The following is a 17,409-nucleotide window of genomic DNA, read 5'->3' as shown; positions in this document are numbered from 1 at the left end:
TTGTTACCATGGTAGTTACCATTTGATGGCAAAGTTACCATAATGGTAACTTTTATGCAATGGGGCCCAGGTATGGAAGCCCCTACAAGAAGCTTTACTAATCCCCTTAACTGACCTGTGTTCCTGGTGGTATACTGTAGATGATACGTATAGTCCCGCATGATGAGAATCCTGGGAGGGAATGCGGTATGACATGGTAGTCCATAGACCCAGGAGGTTGATTGCCACATTTTACACCATAGATGGCTTTACAGGTCGGACATTGTATACTACCATCCTGTCGGAGAGGAAAGAACATAGAGAAAACTTTTTGATTTCATGAAAACAAGGAAAAGACGATGATACTTTGATTCCTGTAAGCCTAAATATGGATGTTATTTTGGATATGGAGTGATGGTTTGGGGCCAAAATTAAATGATATGACTCGTGTAAAATTAACTAGTTTTCACACAAGAGGTGATGATGTTAAAGGGAAGGGTCACCCTTCCTAAAATTTAGAACCAGACCAATAATACATTGACTACAATGGGGCCAATTATGTATTCATGACGTCATACATGTATCTAAGCCCCCATGGACCGATTCCCACCAAATTTGGGTTGTAGTAAGGTATTACATCATGCTCTACCAAAATATTGTACCAAAAATGCTGGAATGCAAAAATTGAATATTGATGACATCACACTTCGGTACTCTATCGATTTTAATCACTAATCTCCATCCATTCTTCTTTCTAAATGAGAATATTTCTTACCTTTGGTCCACTGTTATACATTGCATAGAGACAACTTTGATGAAAAAGATGACCGCATCTATCAAGTTTAAGAACACTTTCTCCCTCTTCCTCATCTTCGTTGTAATGTGATATATTGCACAGCTTCTCAAAACATATAGGACATTCCTGATAGATATACAGAATAGAATTTAAAAAAATTGTTAATAAGGACTCAAAAAATGTATTTTAACACTGTAAACAATGTAAACTGAGAAGGTATGGACTCGTAAAAAGATTATCAGGGCTTGCAAAAAACAATCCTCCAGGGCACCTTGGGGGGAAGTAGGAGAGGTAGACAAAAAAAAATTGAAAGATAATATCTGGGAGCGCACAAGCTTAATAGTGAGTGACACTGTGAAGAATGCAGAGGAATTACAAAAAATGGCAGAGTGGTTGAGGGGTCGTGCGGTGCCCCTCAGGTCCAACCAGGGGTGTTAGAATGGAGCAAAATCATTCTAATTGCTTCTGAACCCCATGCTAAATGTCTACGATCTGTTTACCAGCTGAAGAATGGCTTGCCACATTTCAAAGTCAAGTGGAATGTTATGAAACCCACCGTCACACTTCAGAACCAATGAACGTGTTTAGCATAACGTACAAGAGTTACAGCTCCTTCAGAACACCTTCCTGCTATATCAGCCAATAGACTATGGGACAGTTCCTAAATCCAAGAAATCATGGGGATCGGTCATTTGCACATGCTGAACCATCCTTGTGGAATCAGTTGCCATATTCCATTCGTAGTATTTCAAATATCGATAATTTCAAAATTGCTCTAAAAACCCATTTGTTTAAAATTGCCTTCCATTAGTTTCCTTTCATTGTCATGACTGTGCTTCTTTTATCTTTGTCCCTTCCTGCTCCATGTAATTTTTCTCTTATTTCCTTTTCGTAGTGCCTTGAGCACATAATCAATGTGGATTTGGCGCTTTAGAAATACTCTGTATTATTATTATTATAAAAATAAAGGATTTTTCTCCCCTACAAAAAGGATCCACAGATGATGTCAAGGAGGATAAAATAGACCATAAAAACAATTTTTTTTTCCTGTTTGACGAACAGACATTTATTATTTGTTCTCCAACATGGCTGCTGGGAGGGACATTCTACTGCATACTATCATGCCCATATTAACCATGCCACAGATAAAAAAAGGCCTAGCAGTAAAGTCACTGCCTAGCAAGATCATAGGATCACATCTTGCCAACTCCAAAATTTTTTTAAATCCACATATCAAGTATTCATTCATAATTTTCAAAGAGTATTTGCTTCTTTGTATATGGGCTGTGATACAGTCAATGTGAAGAGTGCTATATAAATTCCAATATAAGATACAGATATCAATAAAAAAAATCACTATTTGATTATAGGACAATTAGAAATGATCAATGGATCATTGAAAATTATTTTTTAAGACCATTGACAATACACATTGAAAAAGGTGCTGGCACCAGGATATCTTAATGGGGGGGGGGGGGAGACTACTTGTGTGAGATGTTGCTTTTTTTTTTCTTGAGTACATGTAGTATGGATATTTAAATTACATATCCCATAATATTCTTTTTGATATTCTTCTTTCTCCCCTCTCCCTCCCTCTTAGTTTCGTTTTCTCCTTTCTTCACTACTTGAAAAATAAGTGGGAACGAGGGGAGGGGGGCGATGATAATTGAAAATAATCATGGGATCACCGACATGTTCATACCTCATCAGGAAGGTTCTCCTCTTTCTCAACGTATTTCCCAATCACTTCCTCCGCCGTCTTTCCTAAAAGAGAGCAAAAATAATCATATATGTACGAAACTGAATCAATCGACGTATGACCGTTAATGTCTTGACCTAGTTTTGTTTATTATTGCATTTCAGTCTTCTAATCAGCCACTCCAAAACAACAATTAAGTCTACCTGGAGCCATTGATAAACACAATGGCCTCTGAATAGCCTAACCGATCTGATTCTCCAAAATTGATGTGAATTGATTCACAAATGAAGATCAGACTTTCAATCTTCTTTTTCTGGTCCAAAGAGAAGAATACATATACAAGAAATGAAAATGAAAATTGTGCTTTAATTTCTAAAATATGGGGTGTATGCAAATGTTAATGTGTTTTGTAAAATACATGGATGGATGAAATCCAAAAGCCATCACTCAATAAAGATGTTCTCAATTTTAGTATATAATGCCCATATAATTATGGGGAATCCGCATGAAATATTATACATGCAATATTGAATATTCCTTAATCTCTACTGCTATATTTTATATCACTTAAATGTTTTTCACAAAATAATTGTGGATGAAAGCTAAAATGTGTTGTATATAACTGAAGGATTTCCAAAAAATCATTTAGTGAGTAATGCAAATAGTACAAAATCGTCTTTACTGTCTTGGCACACTTAAAACCCTTAAAGTTAGGCAAGAAAAAAACATAAATAACACATACATTACAATAAAACAACATATATTTATAACAACTTGAGGAAGAATTGAAAACAAAGTTTGTAACTACAGTACCTGCAAAAAAGTGGGAGGAACAGATATAAAATAATAGTCTATTTAGTATGAGGAAGGAAGAGAGGAAAAATATTACAAACAAAATAAAGATCAACAAGTGAAACGCCCATGGCGGTCTTGCCATTCAATATACCAGCAGTGTTGACTTTTGTGACATTAAAAAACTGAACAATTTCTTTGTTTTTTTATTTACCCTTTGAATGGACAGTACAAACAATTCATAATCCATGAGTACCAAATGCCTAGGTTGTGAATGCCCTGCTGTCTGGCCTCAATGCCCTTCTTCTTTAGCCATGGAACTATAGGTGCCCCTTTTCATTTTGCCCATTTGTACTGTAATAAAGAAATGTGCCCAGTAGCAAATTGGTCTTGCCCCACCCCCAATACTAAAAATTAAAAAGGTCTGAAAATTGATCTCATTCTTCAAAGGTCCTTAGATTTTCAAAGTTGTGATGACAATTCAAAAACTGACTCATTGTTAAGGTTTTGATGTTGACGTGGCAGCTGTTGCCACTGAAGCTGGAAAGGAGGCGCCTTCATCTTGCTTCTGCTATGCGGGCGAGGGGAGGCAAATAGGAAATAGAGATATGAGGCAGAAAGAGAGAGATAAAATGTGAGTGTAACAAAGGATAGAAAAAAGAGAGAGAGAGAGAGAGGGGGAAGAGTGAAGAGAAAAGAGGAAAGAGTTGGGATAAGAGGAGATATAAAGTGAAGGAAAAAAATGAGAGAGAAAGAAAAATATAAGAGGAAAGAAAGAGTGGGTAAGAGGAGATAGAAAGCGTGAGAGAAAAAACGAGAGAGAAAGATAGACGGACAAATACAGAACAAGACATTTATCATCATCCTACCCCTGAGCGATATCTTCCTCTTCTTCTTGCGTGGTTTGAGCCCCTCCACTGGGCGGATCCCTCCAGAGTTGGGTGGGGAGTAGATGGGGGTCCTGACGGGTACCAGCTTGATGGGCAAGGCTGTGGAGAGCAAAATGCTCGTCATAGCTAGGGGGAAGGGCAGGACAGATAGAGCAACAGACTTGATGATGATGGCACCGGGTAAGTGGGTTAGATGAGATGAATGAGTTAAGGCAAGTCCAAGGTGTTTTTTTTTTCACTCAACAAATTTCAGAGAATAAGGCCCTGTTCTATAGAGTACTAATGGTGACTAATTTTCTTTTTTTCCCCAAGGTATAGTCAAATTAATAACTAATAGGCCCCATTGAAATCGGTATCAATCGGCCTGGTTCATAAATGTTTAGAACCAGACCAATATACGCTATTTCAATGGGGCTAGCGTAAATTGGCCCTAGGGTGTTTCATAAAGCTGTTCATAATAAAAGCCAATATTGTAAAGATCAGGGCTCTGAATGCATGAAGAATGAAACTGACTTAATCAATCTCAACTATTTAAATACACCACGACGCTTCTGCAACTCTCAGACAGTACCCCACATGGAAAAAAAGGGTATGCAAATAGATCATGGAACAACTTTTTTACTTTAAAAAAATGCAATGTTGGGGCACTGTCTGAGAGTTGTTATCGATTGAGATCAGTGGCAACTTTCCAAATTGACCTTAACTTTAGGAGTTGATAGAAGTCAAGATTTTTTTAAAAATTGAGATTGATTTGAATCAATCAAAATTTGATCATCATTTAAGAAAGGAGCATAAATAAACTATATGCAATAACAGCTTGGACTTACCTATGAAAACAAACACATTCCCAGTCAAAAGATTAGAGATGTGGTTAGTAAGACCTATATGCCCGTATTCTGAAGTCGGGTTTAATTTAAACTCTGGTTTTAAGTTGTGGTTTAACAATGGAAAGCCAGTTGTTACATAAATCTATAATAGTAGAGGTTCAGTGTATTAGCTCAATTGACTCCCAAAACATTAACTGGCTGGGAAGAATAAGTATGACAGTTGTCTTCACCATTAAATAATTAGTAAAGAGCACCGTAAACATGAGGAGCATTCACTGAAACAAAATTTTAAAACGTTTGGCTTCCCATGATTTTAGCACAGAGTTAGACCATGGTCTAAGTTAAACCCGACTTCAGAATACGGGCCGTAGAGTTATAACTTGGACTTGTTTAAGAAACAAATCACGTTACTTATTAAAGTCTCAGACAAAACTGCCATGAAATGGATTATCCACTAGATATATAAAGCTGGAAATATCTAGATAATGTTATAATGTCACAAATAAATATTTGTATTAAAGGAGAAGGATGCACTGTCTTGAAACCAGTTGAATTGTATTAAACATAAAATCATTTTAAAAGTCAATGAAAGTTTGTGAAAGAAAAAAATGTAATGGATATACATGTACATTATGTACTCCAATCGGCAATGCAAACAAAATTCATTTAAAACTTTCATTGACCTAATTCTTAGATTTTTCCGTTTTCAAACAAGCTGAAGTTTGTTCCTAGGTTTTATTCTCCTCTATAGGGTGATGCTTGCAATGCCAATGATACAAAATTTGCAATTTTTCATTTGTACATGCACTATGCAGAAAGAGGTATACATGTATGGGATGCAGCATGGAACATCCAAGTATGGACCTGTTAAATGTAATGTCACTGATATCATTGTACGTGTACACCAGATTTGCGATCACTTTCATGGGATATATTAAATATTATATTCTTCAAAATAACATGAGGCAGTTCACAAATTATTCTTCCCTTTTTTCTAAAAACTCAACATAATTTATGAGTGGTATTATTCAGTTGCAGTTTTTTTGGGTGTACTCATTTATATGTAACTTACTATCATATAATGAAAAGTGTCAGATATCATGAGTAGTTGTAAAAGAGAAGAGATTTTATGGCAGACCTACTTTATAGGAATGAAGTTTATGTACTTTTATACTAACTTCACTCGAAAGTTGAAAGCGCTAAATAAATAAAGAAATGCACAAATATATGGAGTGCAAAGAGCAATAATTAAAATGAGCTTAAGTTGTATATGCATAGATAGTAAAATAAAAAGAAAAATAAGATATATCCAAAACATGTATGAATAGAGTAGTACATGTATAATAGCAAACTAGCCAATGACTGCAGTAGCTGCAGTTTTGAAGACAACAGTGATTATATGTTAATAAAAAAAATATCTCTGTGGTGCCTTAAAAAGGTGTTGGTAAAAACTGTAGGCCTATGCACAACTTAACATAAAACCAGTGACCGAATCTTAACAGATAAATCAAACCCTCAATCGTTAATCAATCGTTTTAATTCTTATTTATATTAACTAAAGTTTAAATCAAATTTTTATTGATTAAATTTCTGTTAACAATGCAATATATTTCAAAATTTGTATTAGGGCTAACAAAAAACAAGGTCATCAGTCATGTATGAGCAACTTTATGAAGTGTTCCCCTGAAAATACCACAAGTATTCAGTTGAGAAAACTTTTGATATAGAAATGTCATCGTTCATGGGTTCACTTTTATGCTAAAACAGAGATTTATGTCCGATCTGTTGTGCATGATCTTTTTTATTGTGTGAGGACTCTTAGGCGCACTTCTATTTGCATGATATTAAAAGCATTTACATGTATACCAAATCAGCTCAATTTAATACATATATCTGGAATATTGCAGCAGATTCTTCCACTTTGATATCTTTCATCACTGCCATTGATAATCAATTGGTATGAGAAATAAATTGGAATTCTGCTTTTCATGTTTCACCAAAATGGAATATTAAAAGCTAATGAGTTATCATATTAACTCGGTTACAAATGATATAAAAATATGTTTAAAACACATTTCCGTGCATACATATATTATTGATACATAATAGAATGTTAATCACAGCAATCATATTAAAGAAGTTCCAGAAGTGCTATTTTACAAGAAGACAACATTAATATAAACTTAATGAGAGAATTAGTAAAGACAGGATGAGAATCATATATTTTTTTTAATGAAATACAGATATATTCCAGAGCTACAATGTTCCAATGAATCTCAATGTCCCATAATCTTTAGGCCAAATTTCACCATGACTTTCAGTTGATTTGAGTGGAACAAAACTAAAGAAGCATAACACTGAAAGTTACATCCAACTCTGATGTACAACAAGAAAGTTAAGGCAATGTTATTTTATTTTTGTTCACAGAAGTATTACATGTATGTCTAATGAGACCATATACCAATGAGAGCGCAGATGGCACTCAATATTCTTTTTTTTATAATAATATACCAAATATTCAAATTTAATAGATGTGAAAATAGAGAAGTAATATTAACTTGCAATAATAATTACTTTATATGTTCCATGAGGAAATCAAACACAAAATTTTCCAATTATAATATTGCAAAACTAACAAAGGGAAATATTTGGAATTTTTATATATTCCTCACTTTATCCAAGTATTTTCCAAATGACTATTTTTTTAGTAATGAACAGTTGAAATCTTTCGAATTTTTTATTTTGTTTGGTGCCAGTTCTGCAAATTGTATCTTATTTATCAAACTCGAAGGTGGACTTGGCGTTTTGCTTGAGAAAAGTCATCTGAATTTTGCAGCCTTAAGGCCCTGACTGGGAAATGTGTGTTCAAGTTCACACAGGAAATTGAAGTTGTATTTGTTACAGTCTTGTCTCCAGACCCACTAGTTGTTTAGAGATTCAATCAGGATATGAGCCTGCAGACTATCCCTGTCTAGGATTGGGTGAAACTCACATATTAAACTCTGTCCTACTTCAGACGAGGGTTTCCCCCCTCATTTCAGGGATTTCCCCCAAATCAACACACAATTGTAACATGATCCCCATAATAAAGAGCATTGATAAGGTTCGCTTCTTTTCCAGACAATCTGATCAAGACAAATTTTGATGTCAACATAAATCACATCGCCGGCGGTCACACATACGACAGTAGGAATCCTTTTTAGAGAAAATCGACTTTAAGGTTTACTATGATTTCCACACTTGGTTCCCAGCCTTACAACATAATCCTTGCTAGAAAAATATATGGTTGGAAAGACCAAGACAATTGCTTGACATCGGTATCTTTCATGTTACACAAAACCAAGAATCAGAGAAAATATTGCATTAGCTACATCCTTAATTTCGGTTTGAGCAGTTTTAGATTTTCCCTGTATATAACGACATAGGGGATACCACAACCCTGACCGCGATTTCAATGCGCACGATCAGTCAAAACGTTGTATCGATGTTTCACGTGCAAAGTCAATGCAATGCTGATGACCGCGCACTTGCATATTAAGTTTTTCCCACGTTTCCCATAAGACTTGCGCATTTTGTCAACAATTTGTTTGGCATCGCCGTGAACATCCCCACGTATCTCGAAAACTAAAATAAATTGCTGCCTAGAAATTCAAGTATGTATAGAATAGGACTTTCACTTTCAATTTCTGCAAAAATCTCAAAATAGATTTTTTTTACCAAATTGACTGATACGATGGTTCGGATGAATGTCGACGATATTATCCCTTTTCTAAAGTCAGGATAATTATTGTCTGCCTAGAAAGTAAAAGCCTCAGTGTATGTTCTGTGATGAAAAAATAATAACCCCCTTTCGGTCGGTCTCTATCCTACCACGCCCTTCACTCTCTACCTCCTAATTCTAAATTCTTCTCATTCTCCTCCCTTGCCTCTATCCTTCTCTATCGTTACCTGTCATAACTGGGCTGAGCCTTGCACCCGCTGCATTGGCCGTCCTAGTCTGGATGGTACAAGGTGTCGAGTGAGACCTGGAGGTAATCAAAGATTAAAAGGATAGCACGTCTTACCCATTATTCAATTTTGAACTCGTTCATTATTCAATTCAATCTATTCCACAACTATATCAATTCATTCTTCCTCCTCCTTCTTTTAACCCTATCTAGGCCGGGATATTTTGGGAGTTCATATGGGCGGGGGGGGGGGGGCCTCCCAGGCCCCCCTTGAGATCTCAATCGTAGACAGCGCAATCGCGCTGAAAATTGGCACGCAGGTTGCCTGGGATATAATCTACTAAATTGTATAGTAATTTATTTCATGCGAATTAACTCCATCAATATAGTTCCTGTTCTAATTTTTGGCATATAAACTCTTTGTGGTGTTCTTAGCAAGTTTACATGAGAAAAATTGTGATATCAGATCAATTTCTTATGTATTATATTGTTTTTTTGCAATTTCTTATGTATTTCTTAGTTTTTTGGACCCTTTGTTTTTCATTGTTTATCAATGAAATTCGTTGGGGAATCTTCTAAGATCATAAACAGCATAAAATACATACATTTAGACCAGCAAAACTAAAAATAATCATACATTTATGATTTTTGGTTGAAAACACAATTTACATTGACTTTGTACACGAAATAATGTTTTTGAGCAATTTTTGGTCTGACATGCACTTACATAACGTTGCGTAATTTTGGAACCGCGTACCTGGGTGACGCAAAAGTGGTCTCAAAAGTTGCGCAAGACTTGAAAGTAAAAAGTCAGCGAGCAGCGCGGTCAAAAATTTTCCGCGGCAAAAATATTGCACGACTCGTTGAGGGGGGGCCTCGGAGGCCCCACCCGGCCTAGATAGGGTTAAATGACCTCATCCTCCATGCACTACTCATCAAAGCAGGAACAGTATATCATGAAGTAGTTCTGAAGAAAAAGAATTCAAGATATTCTTGACCAAGTATCACAAAACTTGCTATCAAAGGCAAATTTGTCATAGAATTTAAGCATTTGTTATCTATAACACAGTCATTTTATCTTCCTGTTGTTTTTACAATACATGCGTGCAAGTTGCACCGTTGCTGTTACATGTATGTCACTCCACATCAATCCTAAGAGATGGTAGAATTTTTGCTTTGCCCGAGTAATATTACTCTCTATCACGGTAGGAATATCTAGTAAGGATGCGCCACAGAAATTCAACATTGAGAAGGTTTAACGGTCTGCCGAAAAAAAACACAATGCCTTAACTCAATTAGAACTAAAAAAACAAAAAACAAAAGCATATGAATCTGGGTTGTGGACGATCCTACTTCCAATCGATGCGTTACATAATTCTTGTGCCATCAAGGTTCTACATGTATTTTTCATTATGGGTCGACAAATCACTGCTCCCATAGGCCAAAACCAGTCACTGCAAGTGAGAATTTTTCAAATATATTAACTGAACGATTATGAGTAATCGGTAAAACCAAAGTACTAGTGTGATACAAGGAAAACTGTTGTTTTTAAATGAGGTTTGTAATCACTTTGAAAGAATTAATGCATAGTGCGGAGTGCACTGTTGCTGATCAATCTCTCAAGATTAACGTGGAGTGACGTTTAAACAGTAATGGCGCAACTTGCATGCATGTACATGTATTGTTAAATGTACAAGTTGCTATTGGATGTTGTGCACATAAGTCCATATTCTGAAATCTGGTTTAACCTTAAAAGCTATTTTCTAACTGTGCTAGAATTACGGGGAGCCAAAAATTTCAAAACTGCATTTCCATTATATATGTTTCATACCTTTACTTGACCCTTTCCTCATGTTTTAATGTTTTGAACTATTTCAGTAATTATTCCCCAAGTTTAATTTAAACCTGACTTCAGAAAACAGGCCACAAAGTTTCATCCCAGATGGCAATGAGCAGTGCCATCATGCTGCCATTGCAGTAGATGAAGAAGATAGATGTGATCCCACCGTATAATATTGCATTTCGATGGGATGCGTGCTTCTTACTTTCTCATCCTTGATGTTGTAGCAGCAGCTGCAGTGGCCAGCTGGGACATGGTCGCACTCTGGGTGAGAGGTGGCATTCCCAGACCGGAGCCAGAGCTTGGACTAGCCGTGGTGTGCTTCTTGCTGCCCTCGCTTGACTGACCGGAAGCCATGGATGCCGGTACGCTCACCGATCTGAATATGGGATAGTGCATGGTTGAGAAGAAATTATTTCACTTTCTGTCTTTCATAATGTTAATGATAAAATAATAACAAAACCAGCAATTATATCAATGATATATCAATAAAATACAACAATTATACTTCACTTATTAAGTGCTGCATACTATTACACTTAAGCATTGCAACCCTGATAAGGCGCTCAAGTATTTAAGGAATTCCTTCTTACCGGGTACCTATAATACTACAGCTGAGTGGAGGGTGGCAAATGTGAACACCTTTGCTGTGAAGAGATTTGAGTCCCAGAACCTGTGGTTCACAGTCTGGAGACTTATCCACTGAGCCACAACATTTCTTAATAGCAATTGACTCCACTGAACTAATTTCTAGACAAGAGTCATAACTCATAAGCCTATATGCTGATAAATAAACCTACAGTATTTGCTGATCACTGACTATATCCCGGTTGATCCTAAATACAGAAGATACAAAACAGATTAAACAGCCTAGAGCTGTGAAGAGTGCTGTGTTCAAGTACATCTACTCTATCATGTGCATCAATATACCTACATGTATACGCACCTGCTTTGAGATCCTTACATACCTCCAGTATACACAAACATGAAAATGTTTTTACTACTATACTTCAATGTGAAAACTGTCCCTAAAATTGTTCCCATAATTACCAAGTTCCTGTTCCTTATTTGTATGAATGGGGATTAGTGTGTCTGTATCTTAATCTAAGTAATATCAACCCCTCTTTACTCCTCAGGGTGACAATGATTTCCTGTTCTTTGTTTTGTTTTCTTTTTTTCCTCATTACTTAATCTCTGTACTATACTGTACAAAATCATAAAACCTACTTATTTCCTCATCTTATTATAACCCAAGTGAAATGTGGCGGAAAATCTTTTATACTACATCCTTCATAATATAGACATGAGGAATTAATGCTCAAACCTTGGTAAACTGCTTCTCCCTGCACTTCCTGTAGAGGAACCTGCTGAACTTGTACTGGCAACATCCGCATCTCCTGGACTCGTCCATGCTACTGTGGCCTGCACATCTCTAGTTGCGGCTACGGCTTTACGAGAAGAAGATCGCTTGCCGTGAGTTCTCTTTCCCGCTCTCTGTGTTGCAGTTCCCGTGGATGTAGGCTCCACTACCTGAGGCACATTTGGTGTTGTCGATGTGGCAGGGCTCGGTGAAATTGCACTGTCTATATCTGTTTCTTTGATGGGTTCCGATATTGATAACGATGTTGGCCGGGATAGTTCTACAGCTTCTGAAAGCTGCTCTCCACCTACATCATCCGTCATTTGAATCTGGCATGATTCTAACGTCACATTCGCATTCTCACTTTCCTTCATAACAGCCTCATCAACCACTCCTGGGTCCACCTCTAAAACAGCACTCAGCTCTGGACTCTCACTGCCACTGGATACCTCGATCGGTGACACAACATTGGTCACCTTGGGATATAACTCGGTTAGTACCACCCTCCGTAGTTTCCGCTTAAACCCTGAAGTCCTACGTATCTGCATCATCTGAGAGAAGTCTATGATGTAGGGTAAGTGACACCTGGTCCTTGACAAGTCTATGGAGTGCAATTTCTTGTTGTAGGCATCCTCTACTATTGTACTGGTGTCTAGGTCATACTGGATCCATCCACTGTTGTCTTCCCACTGCCATTCAACACCTTGTCCTGCTGGTGAACTGCCTGGTAGCGTTCTTCTCCTGATTGGCCTGGCATTGCCTGCAATGAGATCAAAGTAAAGAGATCTTTAACTTCCTTGATGATAATTTTCACAATCATAGACACTCTGCTTTGTACCATTTGTCCTGCAAGTGAACTTCTCAGCAGCTGTCTTTCCAGGAATGGCATTACCTACAATAAAAGCACATTGAAGAGATAATTTCAGATCCATAACAGTATCTTCTTGACAGTTTATGTTCATTTTCAAAAGACCTTGAACTTTGCTCTGGAAAAAAGAGAGCATTTAGAAGTGATATATGTCAGTCCAAAGTGCATATCATGCACTATTTGTACATGTAGCTGTAGAGGGTACTATGTCATCTCACATCACCATCAACATACTAAAGTAGAAATAAAATCGCTAGGATCAATGCAATTAACTGCACAAGGATTTCTGAGTGAAAAGAAGTGCATACAGGCCTGCCAACATTTGAAAAAGAAAAACCAAGAAGTTCCAATCGCACGGCGCGAGCTTTTCTGCTCGAAATCAGGTGTGTCTCTCACTTTTTCCTAATTAAGACATGTTTAGCATTCATACAGTTTATTTGAACATAGAGAAATTATAAGCATTGAAAAACTAAATTACTCTACCCATACCCCACCCCACCCCACAAATACATATATGGGCTGATTTATTTCTTATAATAAATAAATGGAAAAACAGAGTGCTCCTCTTTTCGGTTGATAAAAAATCTTAAAAACGGGGTAACTCCTGGAAAAAAAGGAATAGTTGGCAGCCCTGCTGTCCCCTGGTAAGGAGGGGGTGGAGGGGGGGGGGGGCAATGTGAGTCCCAGGTCAGTGATATCAGTAATGCCATGGAGAGCCAGGATAATAAAGAAGGATCAAAATGAAAATCAGGATTAGCATACTGGAATGCTTAACATGCAAACAGTGACGTATGTTACCTAGGCAATGCAAAGCCCCCTTAAAGTACTTAGCATGTTTGACAGGTGTTCAATGAGCATTAGCATGAAGACTCGAGATAATAAATTACAATGTATTCCATAATGGCATATTCTGCACATTGTACATGCACAACAAAGGATTGTACAGAGTTCATTCTACTATGTATTCATACTGTACATTCAACTTTGCATCGCACAATGAATTGATAAATTCTGAAGAAAAAAATGTTGACAATCGTTCATTTCTTTGGATCCTTCATGGATACTGATCACTCTAGAATCCAGCCTTTTTTTCTGTTATTAAAAAGCAATTCGCTCTGAAGTATATTCCCCTATCAAATAAAACGTTTAATCAACTAACCGCCCTTTCACACGGTAAAAAAAAAAAGTAATTTTGAATGATTCCAGTGAAAAATAAGGCTAATGACAAATGTTTAGCACGTGTGAAACCAAACTAGAACATGATTAGAATCATTAGTTTCACTCAAATTACGGTACAAATTTGTGAAAGGCTTGACCTCCAAAACATCTTTTGGGGGGCGGAGCTTACGTGACCTTTCAAGCACTTCCGTAGATAATACAGTTGTCATGCACTCATCGTAGTTTGTATTTGCAATGCAGTGCTTTGATTGACAAGTCACCAAGGACACATCCGCCTTCGCTCAGGAATTCGAATTCAAATCACAGTTTTCAAGTGAGCATGTAAAAGGTTCTAAAGACGAATTGCAATCAGCATTTCAATGATTCAAGATTCACGTGTGAAAAGGCCCTTTAAGAAGTAATGTTACCCCTGTACATTTGAGCCTATCAGATGTGAAATGATTTTTATGAAAAAATAGTTTTACATCATGTATGACAATATATTTTTTTAACCATGTGATTGGTATACTAGGCATTGTGATATCATGTTTGTTCACAAACACACTGAAGGACTTTGTGCAGGGTTATGTCTGCTTCTCCTCCTGACGCACTGAATAATAATGAAGGGGCTCTGATGTTGAAAGCATTTCCTAGAAAGAAAATTAGGACTGAAAAGCTTTGATCCATTACACCAATTTAGGTAGGGTACGCCATGACTTTAAGTAAGAAGGTCTACGGAGAAAAGCTGTATAATAACACAATATTATTTACAGAAAAGAGATGCCGAGATTCAAAAATGGTCGTGACTTTGGAGTTTAACAGTGGTAAATTTAAGGGGTAGGTAAAAGCAGTATGTGCCCTCAGCCCAAACTTTGCTAAATAATACAATACATGTAAGACACCGTTCTCACTACCTTCCTAAGACTAGTTTAGTGGAAACTAGTTTAACGTGTCTGACTGTCACCAGATCGCTTTGCCTCGTTAAACTGGTTTAAGCGTGAGGACACAACCGTTCTCCGAGAAGCGATCTTCGCACATTTTGAGCGCGCTACTCCACACACTGTGTGTAGAATGCCTACGCTGCGGGTTTCGAATTCGTGCGAAATGTGTCACCCAACTGAAAGCGTTCCCATAGCAACAAGATCGCTTTACGTGAAGTGATTTTGAAAACCACTTTTGGGTGAACAAATGTGAACGCTAGCAAAGCGATCTTCCAAACTGGTATCCTGAATCGGTTTCCAGAAAACTAGGTTTTTTTTTAAAAGTGCAATGAAAGCGGGGTCTAAGTCTGTCTAAAGCACTGGTAAACAGTCAATTATGAAAGAATCATTTAACATTCCAATCTTATCAAAGTTTAGTGAGCTAGTGGCCTTTGATTTCTTTTTAATCATTGATTCTTTGTGAAATTTGAATTTTGGGGCATGCAAACACCCAATCTCGATGGCATTTTAAATTTTCTTTAAAAGTAACACATTGAGCCCATGTCTTACAAGTGCTTCTTACAAAGGCTTCTTACGAGTGCTTGGAAATTAGTAAGTGTCAGGCACAGATTTAATACTGAAAATTTCCCACATAAAGCAGAGATTATCTTGAATTGCTGGATTGTTTTTTCCTTCCAATATTGGGGAAGCAGCAGCCTATTTTGCTTTACCCTTACCCGGCCCTAGCCTCTGCAATAGTAAATAAGGATGGAGATTTACGTGAAAATGGTGATACTCAACAGTAAAATTACTTTTTTTCCTTTCAACTAGTACATGTGTGTTTATAGGACAGGGCATTTTGCAGACAGTATTCAAGTATTGTTGGCCATGTCTTTGCAGCACAAAAGCAGGTTGGCCTTTAAACCTCCGTCTTTCGATACACAAGATCAGGGTGCCGGATGTCACTTTGACAATGCATACAGAGAAGCATCGATAGACTGCGGCAAAATAATTACGTTGTGCTCTGGCTACGGGTGAAACGCGAGCAGGTTTCAAAAGAGAATCCACGAGGGGGATGCAATAATGTTTTTTCTCGTCAACGACATGTGATTCCGGGAGAGGTGTAAGTTTCTACCTTTGGGGGAGCACAAATACAGTGGAATATGTGATGAAGGTGCGGGAGGCCACTTGCTTTATATGTAAACAACCTCCAAGGAAAATGGATAAAAGTTAAAAGGAAGGGTCCATCGGAAATGAATTGAGAAACAACCACCTGTTCAATTAAGAATATTCATAGAAGAGGAAGATTTTTATGGAAAAAAAAACTTAATTGACATAAGTTGTATAATTATCAGGTATCACTATTAAAAGCAATACTGCTGTCAGCTTTTGAATGGGAAAGCGAGACTACTTATTTGCAGAAAAATATAGCTCCATCAACCCGAGTAGAAAGAGTTTTATGGTGATAATATAATAATAATAATAATATTAATAATAATAATAATAGGCATTATTTACATGGCACCATCTACATGTATCTATCCAAGACACACTCCAATTATCCCTACTTTATCCTGCCAGGTACCCATTCACCTCACCGGGGTGGAGTGCAGCACAATATGGATAAATTTCTTGCTTGAAGGTAACATCCTATGGCTGGGATTCAAACCCACAACCCTCTGTTTGAATAGAGGAGAGTCAGAACCAACAGAATATATTTCACTCTCCACTGCTGAAAATGCCTAAAGCCGATATTATCCAAAACATCTATCACTAAGACAGCGAGTTAGCTGGCTCCAATGGTGTTTATAATTCTTTACAGTTCTTTTCACAAAATCTGGGATCAGCATATTATAAATCACTCCCTGTAATAACTGCTGCAAAGTTCATTTGATATACATGTACATGTACATACAACCTCCACGCACTCAACAATTATTACATGTACATGTATAGATAAATGTGTTTCAAGTCATTAAACAAAACATAAAAACTTTTTACTTGTAGTACAAGTACATGTCCATACAGGTACATAAAGAGCTGAAATATGAGTTGTTTGATGGAGTTGTCTTTTGTTTACTGACTACATTACATGAGAGGATAATGCTCTCAGAAGCTTCTTGTCCAGGTGGAATATGAACATTCACTTCTCGCCAGTCAACTCATCATTCACCAACCCACTAGGGTCATTCACACAGAGCTACTATACGAAGTCCAAGTCATAATTTACATGTACAGTCGTATACATGTAGTACATTTTGTTTATTCTACTCATCTAAATCACATTTACATCAATGCATCAAGGTATCGCTTTGTTCAAAGTCATTCTGTGT

The 17,409-nt window shown here is 37.0% G+C and overlaps 1 protein-coding gene across 1 annotated transcript in view; it reads right to left on the bottom strand.

Moving 5' to 3' along the window:
- The window catches only part of LOC129281611 (E3 ubiquitin-protein ligase DTX1-like), a 55,606-nt gene that overhangs the window by 7,252 nt on the left and 30,945 nt on the right, over positions 1-17,409 (bottom strand). Inside the window, exons 2-8 of the mRNA XM_064095594.1 lie at positions 12,095-12,916; positions 10,976-11,149; positions 8,932-9,008; positions 4,136-4,282; positions 2,478-2,539; positions 755-901; positions 116-277 (exon numbers count right to left, since the gene is read on the bottom strand). Coding sequence (XP_063951664.1) covers positions 116-277; positions 755-901; positions 2,478-2,539; positions 4,136-4,282; positions 8,932-9,008; positions 10,976-11,149; positions 12,095-12,916 — 1,591 coding nt within the window. The remainder of the gene's footprint in view (positions 1-115; positions 278-754; positions 902-2,477; positions 2,540-4,135; positions 4,283-8,931; positions 9,009-10,975; positions 11,150-12,094; positions 12,917-17,409) is intronic.

Source organism: Lytechinus pictus, chromosome 2 (assembly GCF_037042905.1).
Source record: "Lytechinus pictus isolate F3 Inbred chromosome 2, Lp3.0, whole genome shotgun sequence".
NCBI classification, from domain to species: Eukaryota; Metazoa; Echinodermata; class Echinoidea; order Temnopleuroida; family Toxopneustidae; genus Lytechinus; species Lytechinus pictus.
Note: the sequence above shows the minus strand (reverse complement) of the source record. Positions and strands in the feature narration are given on the sequence as shown.